Below are 18,050 nucleotides of genomic sequence, written 5' to 3'. Positions count from 1 at the left end.
GTAATCATAAACTAAGTCATAACACAATTGCTGAATGCATCTCACTTGATTAAAAGAGTCATGTTTATACAATTTTTCATAATAATACTCAAATAACTCTATCTTGTACCTAGGATTTAAAACAATGGAAACTCCCATCACATTATGAATCACACCCCAATATTTATCAAATTTGATCATCATATTTTTTACCATTTGTTGAATCATTGGGCTAGGAGAGGTAATCCATTATTTGATTGTCAACTTAATCTCACATATATTTGGAAAATACAAATTAGCAGTTGGATGTTTAGTAGAAGAAAATAATTTAGTGATAGTATTAAACAACTTCAATCTCCTTTGCAAACTGTCATTATAAAGTACTTGGCAAACAAATATATTGAGACTCTTATTACTTTAATCGACAAAATACATCCTCATATCCTTTGGCAATTTCAAGCATTTTGTAAGTTGAGTTCCACCTAGTTGGACAATATAAGGTCAAATTCTTAGTGTAAGGGATTCTCAATTGTTTAGTTGTTTCCTCAAATTTTTCCTTCCTCTTAGGTGTTGTTGTCCAATATGCCTCACTATCCCAAATTGTTTCTACACCTTCTTTCACCACTTCCAACCCATCTTTTACTATCAAATTAAAGATGTGTGCACAACAACGCATGTGAAGTAAAGACCCATCCCAAAGTAAACTACCTAAGTGCAATTTAATCCTTAATTTTATCAATCAACATCATTTGTGGTACACTTATCTAGGGTGATAATGAACAACTTTGTGTCAATATTCCTATCCATCAAGTAGTCAGTCAATACATTGCAAAGTCTATCACTTATATGAGGAGCAAGAACATAAATGAACCTAACATAAAGAGAGATATAATATAAAAAAAACAACCAAAAAAAGAGAGATATAACATAATCATATTCAATCATTTTATAAAATAAAAGGCCTAATAATATAAAAAGTTCAAATCATTTTATTACCTCAAAAGCTGACTTTGTAAGTTACAACAACCATCAATGTAATGAGCTATAATAGCAATATACCCTTTCTCCTTATTGGTTGAAGTCTACATGTCTAATGTAATGGCCACTCTTCCATCAAGACTATCCAACAACTTTAAAGATATTGCTCGTTCATTCTCATAAATTTTCATTATCTCCTTCTTAATTGTGTTTCTAGTAGGAACCTGAAACACAAGTTGGAGGGCAGAAGAGTATCTCCTGAAGCCAAGGTGATCCACAATTGATAGTAAATACTCATGCATAATATTTTCTTTTACTAGCTCTCCCCTTGCATATTTTTCATCATAAGTTCCTGCACCCAACTCTTGTTTTCCTTGCACGACCTTAGGTGTAAGAAATGCTTGACCCTTCATCCTTCTCATAAAAATATTGTACTGAACAAAAATCTCATTATACTGCCAAAAATGCTTGGCTCCATTTTTTGATTTTCCACCAATAAGTTTCTTACAATACTTGCATTCAACCTTGTCCACACCATTGACTTTAATTTTTTTAAAAATGTTGCCAAATCTTACTTTTCAACCTACATATTCCTGCTTGCACCTCCACATTATTAACTTCATCTTCATGAGGTGAAGTAGTAGGATCAGCTTGAATAGGTGAAGGAGTCTGATCGTTTGATGAAGGTGAAGGAATATGATCAATTGGGGAAGGAATATAACAAAATCCTTCCGGTGAAAAACTAATATCTTCCATTACTTTCCTGAAAAGAAAAAAAAACAAACACTAATATCATAAAAAGATTTTCCAAACAACAAGTAGTATGATAAATGCTAAAAGTACTAAACATGATGAAAGCATATGATTCTATCATTAATATTATCAAATAAATGAAATAGAGTGCACAATGCAATGTATGTAAAACCAATAATGCATGAAACATACGTGTTAGAGAAATAAATTACGAAAGGTAATAAATAATTATGAATTAACAATGAAATTAATATCTAATTATTTTTTCTATAATATGTTTTTTTTAAATTAGAATAGGATAAAAAAAACACAAGCATCTACAACAAGGAAACATATATGTTTTTTAAATAATTATGAATTGAATAGTGCTTATTCAAAGTGAAAGATTTAGAAACAAGCAAATACAACATATGATAAAAAAAACAAGGAAATTTTTTTTTTCAAATTAACAATTGTTTTCTTCCAGTTATTCACTTGACAAGCTCAATATAGGTTATAGAAAGAAAGAACATCCATGCTTGTATGTGTACTGACATATAATTTCCATTGAAACTAAATAGAGAACGTATTTAACTAAAAATCTATTTGTATGTTATTTTACTTACTATCAATTATCAAAGACTATAGTTACCAAGCATGGACAACAGCAGAGTGGCCAACATAAAAAATGCTATCATGGTAGGAAGGATATTGAGAAGACTGCTATTTCGAAGATTAAAAGTTGAACAATATTGCTGACAAATACAAAACCAAAAGTTGAACAGTGGAGTAACTTTCTATACTCCTAAATCCTAATTACCCTTTGAAGCTCAATACGTTTCAAGACACTACCTTCACATTCTACAAAATTCAAAGATGCCCAGTTGCAAAAAGGATAAGTTTTTCCAAATACTAAGGGAAACTACAAAAATAGGAGAAATAATCAACTCCACAAGCCAAATAATCAACCTCACTCCAAAATAGCAAACCAGATACCAATCACACACACACTCAGGATGGAAAAAAGAATAAAAAACTTTAACGGGAAAAAATGACTTCTCCAATTCTCGGTATGTAATCTACAACCACACCTATATAAAATAATTGTACAAAAAAAATCTCGAACCACATAAATTTAAAACCAAACTATAAACTTTTTGTACTTAAAAAATTAAACCATACCTTTAAAATTCTCAAAAAGCTTGTTGATTGAAATCACAGTAAATTCAGCATACAAATTTCAGAAATCAAGCAGACACATTGAGCTTTGCTACATATATAGAAATTACAAGATTTAAGGAGGTGCTCTGAAATTTATCATACATATTTCAGAGGCAAAACTACAGTAAATTCAGCATACATATTTCAAAAATTAAGCAATCACATTGAGCTTTGATGCATATTTATAAACTAAAAGATTTAAAGAGGTGCTTTGAAATTTAGTATACACATTTCAGAGGCAAAATCACAGTTTGTTAGTAATTGTGTATAGTGACAAACAAAGGCATTGCTTGGGAAGGTACTAACAATACTAAAAAAGCAACACATTTCGTAGCAAAAAAATTATGAAAATCCTACATAGAATAAGAATGTAAGGCACTAATATTCTGGCCACTTAGAACTGACAAGGGTAAAGAACCACATAAACAGAGAAGAACAATTATCGTTCTCAACAACTATGACGGTCTTACAAGAGATAATATCAATCTTAGCCTTTGAACTACTAGAGGATCTCACAAGGAAAAGGAAAGAAAAAGGGAAATACCTAAAGATGCTTTGATTGAGGGAACGTGAGGCTTCGACATCGACGTCAATGTTGAGAACGACAGGCTTTCAGGTGCATTGAGAGAGAGGACTTTGTCTCGCCGGTGATGGAAGGGAGGAGAGAGGATTAAGGACGACCATTTTAGGGTTTGAAGTGATTGTGAAATGTGAATTTGTGAGTGATAGAGTGAGAGGTAGAGAGCGTATTATGAGTGAGGAGGCGCAATGCAGAAAGCGTTTTAGGTTTTAGGAATTAGATTTCTAATATTTTAATACACTATACATACATATATATATATATATATATATATATATATATATACATATATATATATATATATATATGGGGTTTTTACTTTTTTTATGTTATTTCTTAAGTGGCAGGACGAGTTTGGGGTCGAGATTGGGACGGATATTAGTAATCCTATACCTGTCCCCACTTTAGGTTATCAGGGAAAACCCAACCCTGACCCCAAATGCGGTTAACGTGGTTTTTCCCCACGGGGTTAGGTTTCGCTACCATGCCTAATGGTCAAGCTAAGAAGGTTATGAAACCGTAAGGATCCAGGTTTAATTGTTTGGATAAAGCTCGTGATCATGGAGTGGATAAGGAGGTGATAGTAGATGCTAGCGGGCCTATTGTTAGTGGGCCAAAGAATTATAAGAAAATTGGTAGTCAGGATAATAAAGGAGGGAAAAGGTCAAGATCTTGAAAAAGGAAAAATCTAGGCATGTTAAGAAAATAAGCCCAAAAGAAAAACAAAGTAAGGTTCTTCTGTCTTCAACTATTAAGCCCCTACAATGGTGATCGAATTGCAAAGTCTGTGAAAAGAATATAGTCAACCCTAAAATCATCTTCTGTTGTCAAGGATTTTGCGAATAAGGTCACTAAGGTCGACAAGGAAGAGGAACTCAAGTTGATTCAATCTCTTAAATGAGCAAGTGAAGCCTTTGTCTTTGGAGAGAATAGTAGGATGGTTGACCCTATTTGCAAAGTGATGGGTCCTAATAATGACCATTCAATTTTTCCACCACAAACAATGTAATCTCATTCAGGGAGGTTCGTCCTCTATGCCTCCTGGATTAAATGGATTGCAACAAGCCACAAAGATGGAGAAGGTTGATTACCCCAATGGTTGTGTGCCAGGAGAAAGTTTCCAGTCTCTAGGGACCAAACCCTCCAATATGTTATGATGAATTTTTCATCTTGGAATTGTCGTGGGACCTCTAATAAAGGATTAATGATAAGAAAAGGAAGATAACGACTCACCTAAAGGATTATGCTTGTTAGTGTATTCTGTTAGGCTCTTAGTGCTGAGGGGAAATTATGTTTGAATGATAGTGCTACGGGTGGTTTCTGTTATGGCATGATAGCATTAGTGCTTTTCGTTATCGCTTTTGTATTTTGGCACGTGATGTTTGTCTGGTGGCTTCATGTCATGTTATAAATATCCTTGTTTCCATGCAAGGAGGAATAATAAGGAAAAAGAAATTTCTTCTTCATCTCTTTCTTCTACGGGGTAGTCCTAGTCTTCGAATTCCAAGCGGTTCACTTGGTGAACTTAACATTTGGTGCTTTCATTGAGAACATCAATGGATAACTTCGTTATGGACCGCATCAAAGCAACCATCACGGAACTCACCTCTAGTCAACTCAAACTCGATGTTTCCATAGACGCCATGGCCACCAAACTGGATGACCTTCTTCAGTGAATGACCCTTCGCGATACCATTCCACACTTTCCATCTTCCTTCCCTGCATAGTCACCGACACTAGATGACCCCATGTCGATTCCACCTCCACGCTCCACACTCATGCAGTAAAACCTCGCACCCTTGTTAGCTCTGCTTCCCATTGTTGCTTTCCACCTCTCCGCTAACAGCAAGCCCCACACATTCTCCTCCAACCACTGTTGGGTCGTCATCCTCCGGATCCGCCTGGAGTTCCCCAGCCACTACATCCTCCCATTGGACCTCCGCTTATCCCTTCCTGTCATGTTCGCCGCCAACGTAAGGGACAAGGAGCTCGACCATACCTTCCTCCCTCACCTTCATGCCACTATCGACACCGCCAAATGGCTATGCTTTCACAACACTAACCTTGATTCACTCATGAGCTATTTTCCTTCACCCATTTTGATTTGGGATCTTGGTTCTACTTTTGCAACCATGGTTTGAAACCCCAACACCTTGAGGACAAAGTGCTTTTGATGGGCCAGGGAATGATAGGAAGAGGAAGATAACGACTCACCTAGAGGATTATGTTTGTCAGTGTATTATGTTAGGCTCTTAGTGCTGAAGGGCAATTATGTTAGAATCTTAGTGCTAGGGGTAGTTTCTGTTATGGCATGACAGTGTTAGTGCTTTCTGTTATTGCTTTTGTAATTTGGCACATAATGTTTGTCTAGTGGCTTCTTGTCATGTTATAAATATCCTTGCTTCCATGCAAGGTGGAATAATAAGGAAAAAGAAGTTTCTCTTTTATCTCTTTCTTCAACGGAGGTAGTTCTAATCCTCAAATTCCAGGCGGTTCACTTGGTGAACTTAACATTTGGTGCTTTCATTGAAAGCCTCAATGGCTAACTCTGCTATAGATCGCATCAAACCATCCATCGCAGAACTCACCTCTAGTCAACTCAAACTTGCCGCTGTCGTAGACACCATGGCCACCAAACTGGATGATCTTCTTCAACGACTAACCCTTTGCGATACCAGTCCACATTTTCCATCTTCCTCCCCTGTGCAGTCACCGACACTAGACGCCTCCATGCCGATTCCACCTCCACGTCTCGCACTCTTGCAGCAAAACCCAACACCCTTGCTAGCTCCCCTTCCCATTGTTGCCTTCCAACTCCCCACTAACAGCAAGCCCCACACGTTCTCCTCCAGCCGCCGCTAAGCCGCCATCCTCCAGATACACACAGAGTTCCCCAGCCGCCGCATCCTCCCATCAGACCTCTGCTTATCCCCTTCTGTCAAGTTCGTCGCCAAGGTAAGGGACAAGGAGCTCGACCACACCTTCCTCCTTACCTTCATGCCACTATCGACATCGCCAATTGGCTTTTCTTTTGCAACACTAATATTCATTCACTCACAAGCTATTTTCCTTCATGCATTTTAATTCGGGATCTTGGTTCTACTTTTGTAGCCATGGTTTGAAGCCCCAACACCTTGAGGACTAGGTATTTTTGATGGGCCAGGGAATGATAGGAAGAGGAAGATAATGCCTCACATAGAGGATTATGTTTGTTAGTGTATTATGTTAGGCTTTTAGTGCTACGGGGCAATTCTGTTAGAATCATAGTGCTAGAGGTAGTTTCTGTTATGGCATGATAACATTAGTGCTTTTCGTTATCGCTTTTGTATTTTGGCACGTGATGTTTGTCTGGTGGCTTCTTGTCATGTTATAAATATCCTTGTTTCCATGCAAGGAGGAATAATAAGGAAAAAATAGTTTCTTCTTTAAAAAAATGTTAAGTTCACCAAGTGAACTACCTAGAATTCGAGGATCAAGACTACCTCCGTAGAAGGTTCGCTTGGTGAACTTAACATTTTTTTATAGAAGAAATTGTTTTTTCCTTATTATTCCTCCTTACATGGAAATAAGGATATTTATAGCATGACAAGAAGTGACCAGACAAACATCACGTACCAAAATAGAAAAGCGATAATGGAAAGCACTAATGTTATGATGCCATAACAAAAACTACCCCTAGCACTATGATTCTAACAGAATTGCCCCTCAACACTAAGAGCCTAACAAAATACACTAACAAAGATAATCCTCTAGGTGAGTCATTATCTTCGTCTTCTTATCAATTATCTTCTCTTATTAAAGATATCTTGAGGGCATATTTTTCTTCCTTGATTTTCTCGATGGAAACCCATGCAAGTGGCTCCAAAGTTGAAATAATTATTTAGAACATAAGGTTGGATCATTTTTTTGTTGAGGAGGCCACGAGACATTTTGGTGGAATTTGGTGTCTCTAGGATTCTAGTATATGGAAGGTTTAGATTCTGAGAAGCTCCAAGTACCATATTCACATGAAAGTTAATTTGAGGAACTTTGGTAATTGGTTGCTAATTGTTGTTAATTGGTAGCCCTCAGTATCAGTTTCGTCAGAATTTATGGGATGTCTAAGAGATTTAGCTAGTGAGACTAACAGTGCTTGGGCGGTCATAGGAGACTTTAACTCTATCCTTCACCAACATGAAATGAGAGGGGATTATGATACTCCATCCATGGGGGGTATTCCTAGTTTCCAACCTCATTGATGTCGGATTACAAGGATACCATTTTACATAGAAAAGAGGTAATTTGGAGTAGAGACTGGATATGATGTTGATTAAAATGCAATAAAGAATGAAATTTCTAGAGGTTGTTGTTATTCATCTTCCTTCTTTTAAATTTGATCACAAACCTTTGTTAGTTAAGATGGAATCTAGAAATTCTTCTCATCATAGAAGACCTTTTAGATTCTTGGCCTCTTGGATCACCCACTCTGATTTTAATAGGTTTGTTCGCTCCCATTGGAATCTTTCTTTATCTAGGAATGATTCAATTAATTTTGTTCAGAAGGATTTGGAAGTTTGGAATAAAGAAGTGTTTGGTAATATATTTTCCAAAAATAGGAAACTTCTTAGGAAGATGGATTGGATTAATAAAAGTATAGCCAATGGTAGATGCTAAGGTAATGAGGATCTTTTTTATTCTGTATGGAGGGAGTATGAGGTTGTTCATCTTCAGGAAGAGATTTTGTGGTTGCAAAAATCTCATTCTAAGTGAATTGATTCTCTTAAGTGATAGGAATTCCAGTTGTTTTCATGGTTCCACTATTATCATAAGGAGAAGAAGTAAAGTAGATACTTTTAAGTTTGAAGATGGGAGTTGGATCTCTAACCTTGATGAGATGAAGAGTAGAGTGATTGAGGAATTGTTTGTTGATGACCATGCTTATCAAGAGCTTGTGGTTAAAGGCATGTACCCTACACTTGATGCTACTTCTTTGGAGGCACTAGGAGCTAATATATCCTCTCAAGAATTTCAAAGCATTTGCATAGGTGCTTTCAAAGCTCTAGGGCCGAATGGGTTTCAAGTTGTATACTATCAAAACCAATGGGATGCTATTGAAGAGGCAAAATTGGTGCAAAATGTGTTTAGAGTTTGTAGAAGCAAGCTTCATGATGATGAATCAAGTTGATTCAAGAAGTTTTGATGATGACAAAGATGATGACAAAAAGCCCAAAGAATGATTTCAAGATTAAGTTCAAGATCAAGATTAATTTCAAGTTTCATCAAGAAGATTCAAGATTCAAGATTCAAGATTTAAGAATAATCAAGATCAAGATTCAAGACTCAAAGATTCAAGAATTAAGAGAAGAATTAATCAAGAAAAGTATTAAAAAGTTTTTCAAAACATTGAGTAGCACAAGAAGTTTTTCACAAAATCATTACCAAAGAGTTTTACTCTCTGGTAATTGATTACCAGATTGTAGTAATCGATTACCAGTATTTTAAAACGTTAAGATTTTCAAAATTCAAAATGAAGAGTCACATCTGTTGATGTGTAATCGATTACACCTTTATGGTAATCGATTACCAGTGACTGTTTTCAAAAAATTCATTTCCAAAAGTCACAATTCTTCAAGTGACTTGTTTCTGAATATTCTTTCAAAAGTCACAACTTTTCTAAGTGACTAGTTTTTAAAAGAAATTACCAAGAGTCATAAACTTTGACTAGAGTCGTCAAAAGATTATAAATATGTGACCATGGCATGAATTAAAATGATCCATCATTTCTTTCAATCATTCTATCTTTCAATCTATCTTTCAACATCTTCTTTCATTTCTTTCAGAACTTTCTGGTTTCATCTTCTCTTCATCTTTCTAAAAGTTTTTGTTCAAAACTTTCTCTTCCAAGAAAAGTTCTTTGTTCAAAAACTTGTGCTATTCATCTTTTCATTCTCTTCTCCCTTTGCCAAAAAGAATTCGACAAGGACTAACTGCCTGAATTCTTTTTGTGTCTCTCTTCTCCCTTTGCCAAAAAGAATTCGCCAAGGACTAACCGCCTGAATTCTTTTTGTGTCTCTCTTCTCCCTTTTCCAAAAGAAAGAAGGACTAACCGCCTGAATTCTTTTGTGTCTCCCTTCTCCCTTTGCCCAAAAGAATTCGCCAAGGATTAACCACTTGAATTCTTTTTGAGTCTCTCTTCTCCCTTTTCCAAAAGAACGAAGGACTAACCGCCTGAATTCTTTTGTGTCTCCCTTCTCCCTTGTCAAAGAATTCAAAATGACACAGTCTAAGAATTCTTTTGATTCTTCCCTTTCCCTAAAACAAAAGATTTCAAAGGACTAAACGCATGAGAATTCTTTTGTTTCCCCTTCGCAAAGTTTCGAAGGACTAACCGCCTGAGAACTTTGTATTAACACATTGGAGGGTACATCCTTTGTGGTACAAGTAGAGGGTACATTTACTTGGGTTGTTGTGACTGAGAACAAGAGAGGGTACATCTCTTATGGATCAGTTCTAGTGGAGGGTACATTCACTAGGTTGTTCAAAGATAACAAGGGAGGGTACATCCCTTGTGGATCTTTGCTTGTAAAGGAATTTACAAGGTTGAAAAGAAATCTCAAGGACCGCAGGTCACTTGGGGACTGGATGTAGGCATGGGTTATTGCCGAACTAGTATAAAACTCTTGTGTTTGTCTTCTTCTTCCCTACACTTTTTATTTTCCGCTATGCACTTTAATTATCGCTTTTATTTTTGGTTAAGTTTTTATTTCTATTCTTTATTTCCTTAACAACATAGTAAAAGCCTAAGAAGGGTGAATTTTTAATTAGTAAAGGTTCAGTAATAATTAATTCAACCCCCCCCCCCTTCTTAATTATTCCAAGACCACTTGATCCAACAGAGTTCTCCAGAAGGTCCATGACATTAATGAGACTCTTATTTCTCTTATTCCTAAGGTTGAGCATGCCAAAAAATCAAAGGATTTTAGACCTATAAGTTTATGTAATGTTTCTTATAAGGTCATTACTATAACATCCCAATTTTCACCTTATAGGAATTTATGTTTTAGGAAATTTAATATTTCTTAAAATATTACTTGTTTGATTTTAAAGAATTATTATTGTGAGACATTGCAAGCAATTCTTTTAAAATATTTTATTGTGTAAGTTGTGTAATGTTTAGATTATGTGTGAATTTTTTTATGATTATATTTTACATGTGTTAATAATTCAGTTGTTAATTATTCTCTGTGTTGCTATTATGGGCCTAGAATGAAAAGATAGTTTTGGGCCTTGAAAATAAAAAGTTAAAGGGGCATGAATAACAGAATAATGCAGTGCTAAAAGCAAACAAGGACAGTTTCTAAAGAGGGGTCCATATAGCATTTAAGGAAGCATAAATAGTAACAGAATCACCATTTTATAAATGCAAACAAAATTATTAAAATAAAAACAAAATAAGTTAGAAAATGAAAAGGTGAGATAGAGAGAATAATGGGCAATTAAAGAATTAGTAACCATAGGACTTATGAGTTTTTATCCATCATTAGTTCTATTTATCACCTTGTCTCCCAACCTAGCCTATAAATACCAACCTTTATTCCTTAGTTTTTCGCACCAAAATTCTCATAGTAGAGAGTTTTAGAAAAAGTAGAGTAAAACTAGAGAGGGGCATAGTTTGAAGCCCTCCCTTGGTGGTGGTGGGAGAGTGACATGAGTTTGAGAGAGGATAAGATTCTCAACTTCATCCAAGCTCTGGAGAAATAGGTATGGATGAAGCTATATTTTTTTATTAGGATGTTATTTTATGGGAGTATAGAGTTGGATCTCAAGGCCATCTCATTCCATGATTTAATCTTATATTGTTATAATACTTCTATAAAAACTATTAGGGTGCATTTGGATAGATAATTTTAACTGAGAAAAGTAATTTATTAGAGAATTTGAATTTCTGTAATTTAGAATTCATTGTTTGGATACTTTTTAAGAAGAATTTAAAATTTTGGAATTTTAAAACAGAATTTTAAACAAAAAATATGAAATTTCAATTTTCTTCTAAATGGTGAAAAATTGAAATTCTCTTCTTACAGTCTTCTTCAAGAAATACCGTCTGAGCTCCTAAAATATCGATCAAGTGGTGTGAGCATAGAGGAACACGTATAACTAGTACATCAATCATGTCTTCTCTCTTTTTTTCATTCATTTTTTTCATCCTCATAATTTTAATTTTTTTTATCCAAACACAAAATTTTGAAAATAAAAGAATTTCAATTAAAGTATTTAAAATTCTTAAAATTTAAAATTTCTCAAAATTTAAAATTTCTCCATCCAAACACACTTTTACTATGTTATTAATTTATATGAATTGAAGTGTAGATTTTGAATGAACATCATGATAAACTTGTATGAATGCCTATTAACAAGATGAACATAAGAGAAATTGAAAAGACCTAGCCCTTTGATCTTCATGTGGGGTGTGATTTTGGCTACTATTGTTATTATTTACTCAGTTTAATTATTATTATAATGATAGTATTTATTTGAAGAAAATAAATGTTCATTTATATACTTAATTCATGAAGAAAAATACGTTATGGAATTCTATAGTTTTTATTTAAATTATACTTATAAAAGTTATGATAATCATTACTATAAACTCTCATCAGAAACTTTTATTACAAATAAGTCTTGGAATTGTACAAGTTGGCAAAGTTATTATTATCCTTATTTTATAAAGGAAATGTTGTTATAACCTTTATATACTCCAAATATATTTTACTTTAAGTTCATAATCATTGATTGAGTCATCATGTCAAAAAAGCTAAATCCAAAAATTGAGCTGAATGTAATTGGTTTGATTTTGATTTGAAGTGAAAATAACCAATTGACCTAATCAATCTGAACTAATTTAATAGAGTTGGTTTGGATCATTGAATTTATTGAGTCGATTCAATCTAATGAGGATGATAGTGGATGCCTTGGCCACTAATGTTAAATTTCTTTTGCTTTAGTTACTATTGAAGTGAATAAAATAACATAAGGGGTTGGTTGGATAGTATTTTGAAAAACTTAGGTTCCTTTTGAAAAGATCTGACTATTCTAGAAAGTATTTATCCATAATGCAGAATTATTCTGAATTCAGGATGAAAACTTGTTAGGAACTAAATGATTATAAAAAAAATACTCTTGCAGGGACAAAAATGAAAAATACAAACTTACAAAGACTAACAATAAACCAAAAATATTGCAAGATCAAAATTGAAAAAAAAATGTGAACTTACAAGATTTAAAAGCATATTTAAGCCTATTTGAAACCTACAGAATGAGTTTTTTTTTTTTTTTTTTTTTGAGACTAGAGAGAATATGTTTTTTGATAGGGAAGTTTTGTCTAGTAGTGGGTAATTGAAAGGAATCAGAATGATACTGGGTAAATTTGGCAATCTGCAGGAAGGACCCTATCTTTAGTTGGGGAGGCTGGACGTGAAATTTTTTATGGCTTGTGATGGAAGGCCTGCAGGGGTCATTCTTATTTAATTTCTTTCGTTTTAGAATGAATTGTGTTACTAACTGAGTGGGTCATTCTAATTTAATTTCTTTCATGATCAATCATTGCTACTAGGTACCATATGTTGCTAAGCTACTAAAATAGCACATTTATAAAATCTTGTTCTTGCCGAAACATGCCACTGTTTTTTCCCATCAAGATACGCCATGAATAATTATTTGTTTTTCTAAATTTGATCGTGAACCCTATCAAGATTCTTTCAATTTGTCAAAATTAATGTACCGATTTTTATCTCAATATTTTCTCAAATACTTTTTCACAATTTAAAAATCAATAACATAAAATATTAGTATAAAAGCTAACAGATTAAATAGACAACTAAAATGTCCCGTTCATCGCACGAGTCAGCACAATAGTTATGTACGAAATTTTCTTTTCTTTTTCTTCACATTTTCTGCCTTTAGTCCTTACACACGCATAACATATGTTTACTGAGTTGCATGGTTCTTTCTCAGAAACACTAGCAAATAATAGTTGTACTCTTCATGCTATTGAACACTTTCCTCACCAAGCTCAATAGGATGACTTTAGGCACACTCTTCATATTCATAAGAAAACGGAAACAAATCCAATAATTTCAATTAGGCCTTTGGTTAACAGTACATATTTTCCACAAAACGGACCTCCACTAGACCTGCAAATGAAAAACCCTGCTGCTGCATTTCGATGGATCAGGAAAATCACTACTGGTAGACCTAAAAATCTCAAGCAAATACGGCATTGGAATCTTAATACGCAACTATCACCCCTCTCCAGCTCTGCCTTGCTCAATCCTCTAATAACAGTTTGGATTAAGTGTTTTAAAATGTCAAAGATTTTGAAATGTCAAACAATTGAATTCTTATTGAAGCAATCAAATTCCATACAATTGTAAAATGATATGGTTGAATATCAAACTTTGCAAGCATTTCCAATGGAATTCAGAACATAGGTATTGGGTTCAACCAAATATAACAAAAAGCTAAGGAACTAGTAGTGAGCTTATTTAGGAGAACTGTGACTTGGAAATGAAAGTGCACTAGTTTGGAGGGCAACGACTCTATGGGGGGCTAAGCATAGAGGTCTTGGCAGAGGAGGGTTCAGAAATGGAGATGAAGGGACTTGGGCTGTGTTGTGCAGAAAAAGAAGAGAATAATTGTTATTCTGCTTAATTCCCTGTTCTGTTGTACAAGCATATAAATAGATAAGAAATAATAAAAACCCATTCTTAAAAATACATAATATCAAGGATTAATTTATTCTCCCCATAATTCTAGAAATTTTGTTTCCTATCATAATCTGAAATTAACACCCAAATCCAACCTTCCTAATTTACCTACATAATGCAGTGACAGGCTAACAGCAGCAAGGAAAAGGGGGTGGAGTAGAGAGTTTTGCTGGTGTTTTCAGGTTTACACATGGAGGCATAACTAAGTTGCAGAGATGGGTTTCAATGGAGGTATGACTGTTTGTGGTGGGAAGATGCTGGGTTCTATTAGATGAAGGAGAATGAGAAAATTTAAAATCCCACATATTTTGATGGAATTTTAAATTCCTGGCTTTATCAAAGGATTAAAATGTTAAGAGAATTCTTTAAATCCTTCTATTAAATACCCAACCAGAGCATTAGAGAGTAGCAATTAGAATAACCTTGAAAGTTGCATTGTTATCTTCAAATGCATCATCTAAACACAATGTTAAATATTCTTTTTGTCACCATTTTAGTCATATACAAAAGGTCTTATGTGGTAAATATAAAATTCTAGATCTCTGAGGGTCTAAGGGACTAATTTGGTGACATGAAATCTTTCAAGGAATAATTTAGTGATAATCTTTGGAGGACTAATATGATGATTTAAATCTCTTGAGGGTAATTTGGTAACCAGAGTTTACTAAGAACTAATGTGGTGACATGTAATTTTGGAAGATCAGATTGAGGATTTTATTAAATATAAATATAGTAACAAAAAAAGAAATGGAATTTACAACAAAAAGGTAAAAAATGAGGTGCTCCTATGCACAGTGGCAGAGCTTCACTAATTTTTCTGAGCGGGCCAAAAGAATATATAAGTAATAGTGAAAATATAAAATTATTTTATTTTTTTAAACAAAAAACACAAACATAAAAGTAGCAACTATAATATTCTATCTAGACATTTGTTATCACTTCTACTTCTTAATGAGCAAGGGCAATTCTTAAATGATCCACCACTGCCTGTGCACCCTGATCAGGGAGCAAGGTAAAACTCACCAATTCTTCCAAGTCCACATGAAACACCAAACCAAAACAAGGTAACCATCCTTGAAGGAGATAACATCAATTATGCAGGAGAAGAATTATTACTTTTTTTAGCTATAGGTAACTCATACGATCACATTAAACACGAAAATTTGAAAGCAATTCAACAGAATCACGATAGACAAAGCATGTGACAACCTCATTCCCTATCTTGTTCATCGTGATAGCAACTACCTAAATTGTAAGGTACCTAATCTCCTTAAAGCTCAGGCATGCCCCTTCCTGTTTTAGCATCATAAGTCTTCTCTAACACAAGATCCATTGGAGTATCTTTAGGACCAACTGCCAAAAATAAGTAACAAATAGGGTAAGATATTTTGGATTTCTGAAAACTGTTTAAATGTATCTTTGAAATAATTGATAATTGAAAAATCATAGATTTCCCACTGAATTCCTTATATGCATACAAGTTTTGCATTTACTACAACGGGAGTAAGTAGAGCTCCTAACAACACAAGGTTGATATGATGCATGAGTTCTATTAAATCTGAGTTTGTGAAGCCTTCATTTTAGTAGATGGAAATGAAGCAATTAAATAGCTAAATAGAGTACATGCATTAAATGAGTGAGCAACAAATAAAGTAGTGGAGTAATCAAATAGGATATGTTTACAAGTGTTCTTCCAATTCCCTTTATTTAAGCTTATGAGTTTTCAATTTTTTCATGAGAATTGTGAAAGAAAAATAAAAAAAAACAATAAATCCTCATAGTTTTCAATTTTTTTCACATGATTCATTCATCATAACATATTAAGTCTTTTAAGATTCATCTTAGGAAACATATTGGTAGGTAGCTGAATAGCATCGAATCGTAACATTCAAATAGAGAATCGTGAGATTCTGATAAATATGGTCTACATAAGCCAGAATATTGGCTTTTTGCACACACCTTTCTCATTTCAATCCAAGTACAATTTCAGTTTCTCACTTTTTGACAATCCTCTCTTGGTTCTTGCCATGTTTATCAACAACACAACTCAAACAAGAAAAAGACATAAGCATTTTAGATACTTACGCACAGTAGGTCGTGGGGTAGTTCTTATCTTTAAGATCTCAGGTCGAGGGATTATGGATCCAGATGCTCCTATTCCTCTGGATACTCTGACTTTAGAACCATCTTCAAGATATTTAGTTCCAACCTTGCAAGGCTTCCTGCATAAGTAAAAGTTCGTTAATTGATATATGTCATCCCAACCTCAGGAGATGTAATCACCAGTTCAATTTTCTGAACAAACAGATGCGCATACCTTGTCACTGGGTCAATAACTTGCACATTGGAGGCATGGATTGGAGCTTCAACAGTAAAGATGCCCCCTTCGTGACCTTGCCCTTGCTTGATATGCTTTTTCACCTATAAATTTACACAGCCACATGTTCAAATCCCAATTAGATAATTAATAAAGATTCTGCAAGACACATTGATAATGGAATGGAAATTACAGATACTTCTGCAAAAGCTATGGAATATTGGACTTTAGAACAATAGAATAGAATGCCTAAACTGTGATAATGAGTGCCATGTTTATCACTTACCAGATTTTTACCCTCAACAATGACACGATTCTGAGTGCGAATGACACGCTTAATATTCCCAGTCTCTCCCTTATCTTTACCCCTTATTATCATAACCTGTTACAAATGAATGAATGTGTGATGAGTCAATAACTATTATTATTATTATTATTATTATTTCAAAATAAAAAGTGAAAAGTGGGAAAGAACAAGCAACAATATATATGGTGGAGGATTTGGCTTGGCTTACATTATCCCCTCTGAGAACTTTCCAGTGCCTAATGAGTTTCTCAGCTGCTTTCCAACCCATTTCACGATTCACTCTAAAATCACAAAAGTTGAGTAAAAAAACTACAACATAAAGCAATTTGAAAACAAAATCTTAACAACGAAATCGTTGAGCTTCAATGTGTGATAAACTCTAACAAATAGTGTTTAATTTTAACCTATTCAGTTTTCGCACAAATCATTAAAAGTAACATGCTCGATTTTGATACTGATATACTTACACTACAAAAAGCTAAAATGAAATGGTTTTGAATTCAGGGGTGTTCATGGGTTGGTTTGGTTAGGATTTTGATGAAAACAAAATCCAAACCAATTATTTTCAGTGGTTCGTTTGGTTCGGATTTTTTAAGTTTTTTTTTGTCTAACCCTAACCGAACCAACCCGTCGGGTCATCGGATTTGCAACTAAAAAAAATTACAGAGAGTGATAAAGAAAACGCACCTTGTGGCGACAGTTAAAGGGAACTTAGACAGGGAGAGAGATAAACAGATAGCCCGCGACTGCAAGGGGCAACCCTGAGACCTCACGACTTCAAGCTTGCGACGACAGTGAGAGTTAGGGACTCAAGGAGAATAAGGTGTTAGGGTTAGCCATGGAATTGTTGTGTCGAGTGTTGGAGTGGAAGGCAGCATGTCATTTGTGAAATCTTGAAGAGACTCAAAACGACAACAGTAGTAGTACATTTACAAGCATTAAAATATATATATAATAAAAATAAATATGAAAATATATTTGATTCCATTTGGATTTATCAGGGTTTGAAAAGTAAATCCAAAACACGAACCAATCAACATTGAATTTTAATTGGTTTGGTTAAGATTAGACTGGATCGGACAACAATCCGAACTAATTTAATTGGTTCGATTTGAATGTTGAATTCATTAGATTGATCTGGACAAAAAAAAAAATGTCCCTAGTTTTGATAAATGAAATTGATAACATCAA

General features: G+C 34.3%; 1 protein-coding gene across 1 annotated transcript; it reads right to left on the bottom strand.

The window, feature by feature from the left end:
* Positions 1-15,081: 15,081 nt before the first annotated feature.
* On the bottom strand, positions 15,082-17,781 carry LOC114419398 (50S ribosomal protein L24-like). The gene is made up of 6 exons (XM_028385046.1): positions 17,547-17,781; positions 17,068-17,140; positions 16,839-16,934; positions 16,553-16,656; positions 16,321-16,457; positions 15,082-15,588 (listed from the first exon to the last, which is right to left on the bottom strand). Exons 2-6 carry the CDS (start codon positions 17,125-17,127, stop codon positions 15,506-15,508), a joined length of 480 nt encoding a protein of 159 aa, XP_028240847.1. The 5' UTR covers positions 17,128-17,140; positions 17,547-17,781; the 3' UTR covers positions 15,082-15,505.
* Between the last annotated feature and the right edge of the window lie 269 nt (positions 17,782-18,050).

The sequence above is a fragment of the Glycine soja genome, chromosome 7 (genome assembly GCF_004193775.1).
Source record: "Glycine soja cultivar W05 chromosome 7, ASM419377v2, whole genome shotgun sequence".
Lineage (NCBI taxonomy): Eukaryota > Viridiplantae > Streptophyta > Magnoliopsida > Fabales > Fabaceae > Glycine > Glycine soja.
The sequence above is the reverse complement of the archived record's forward strand: the minus strand, read 5'-3'. Positions and strand labels throughout refer to the sequence as shown.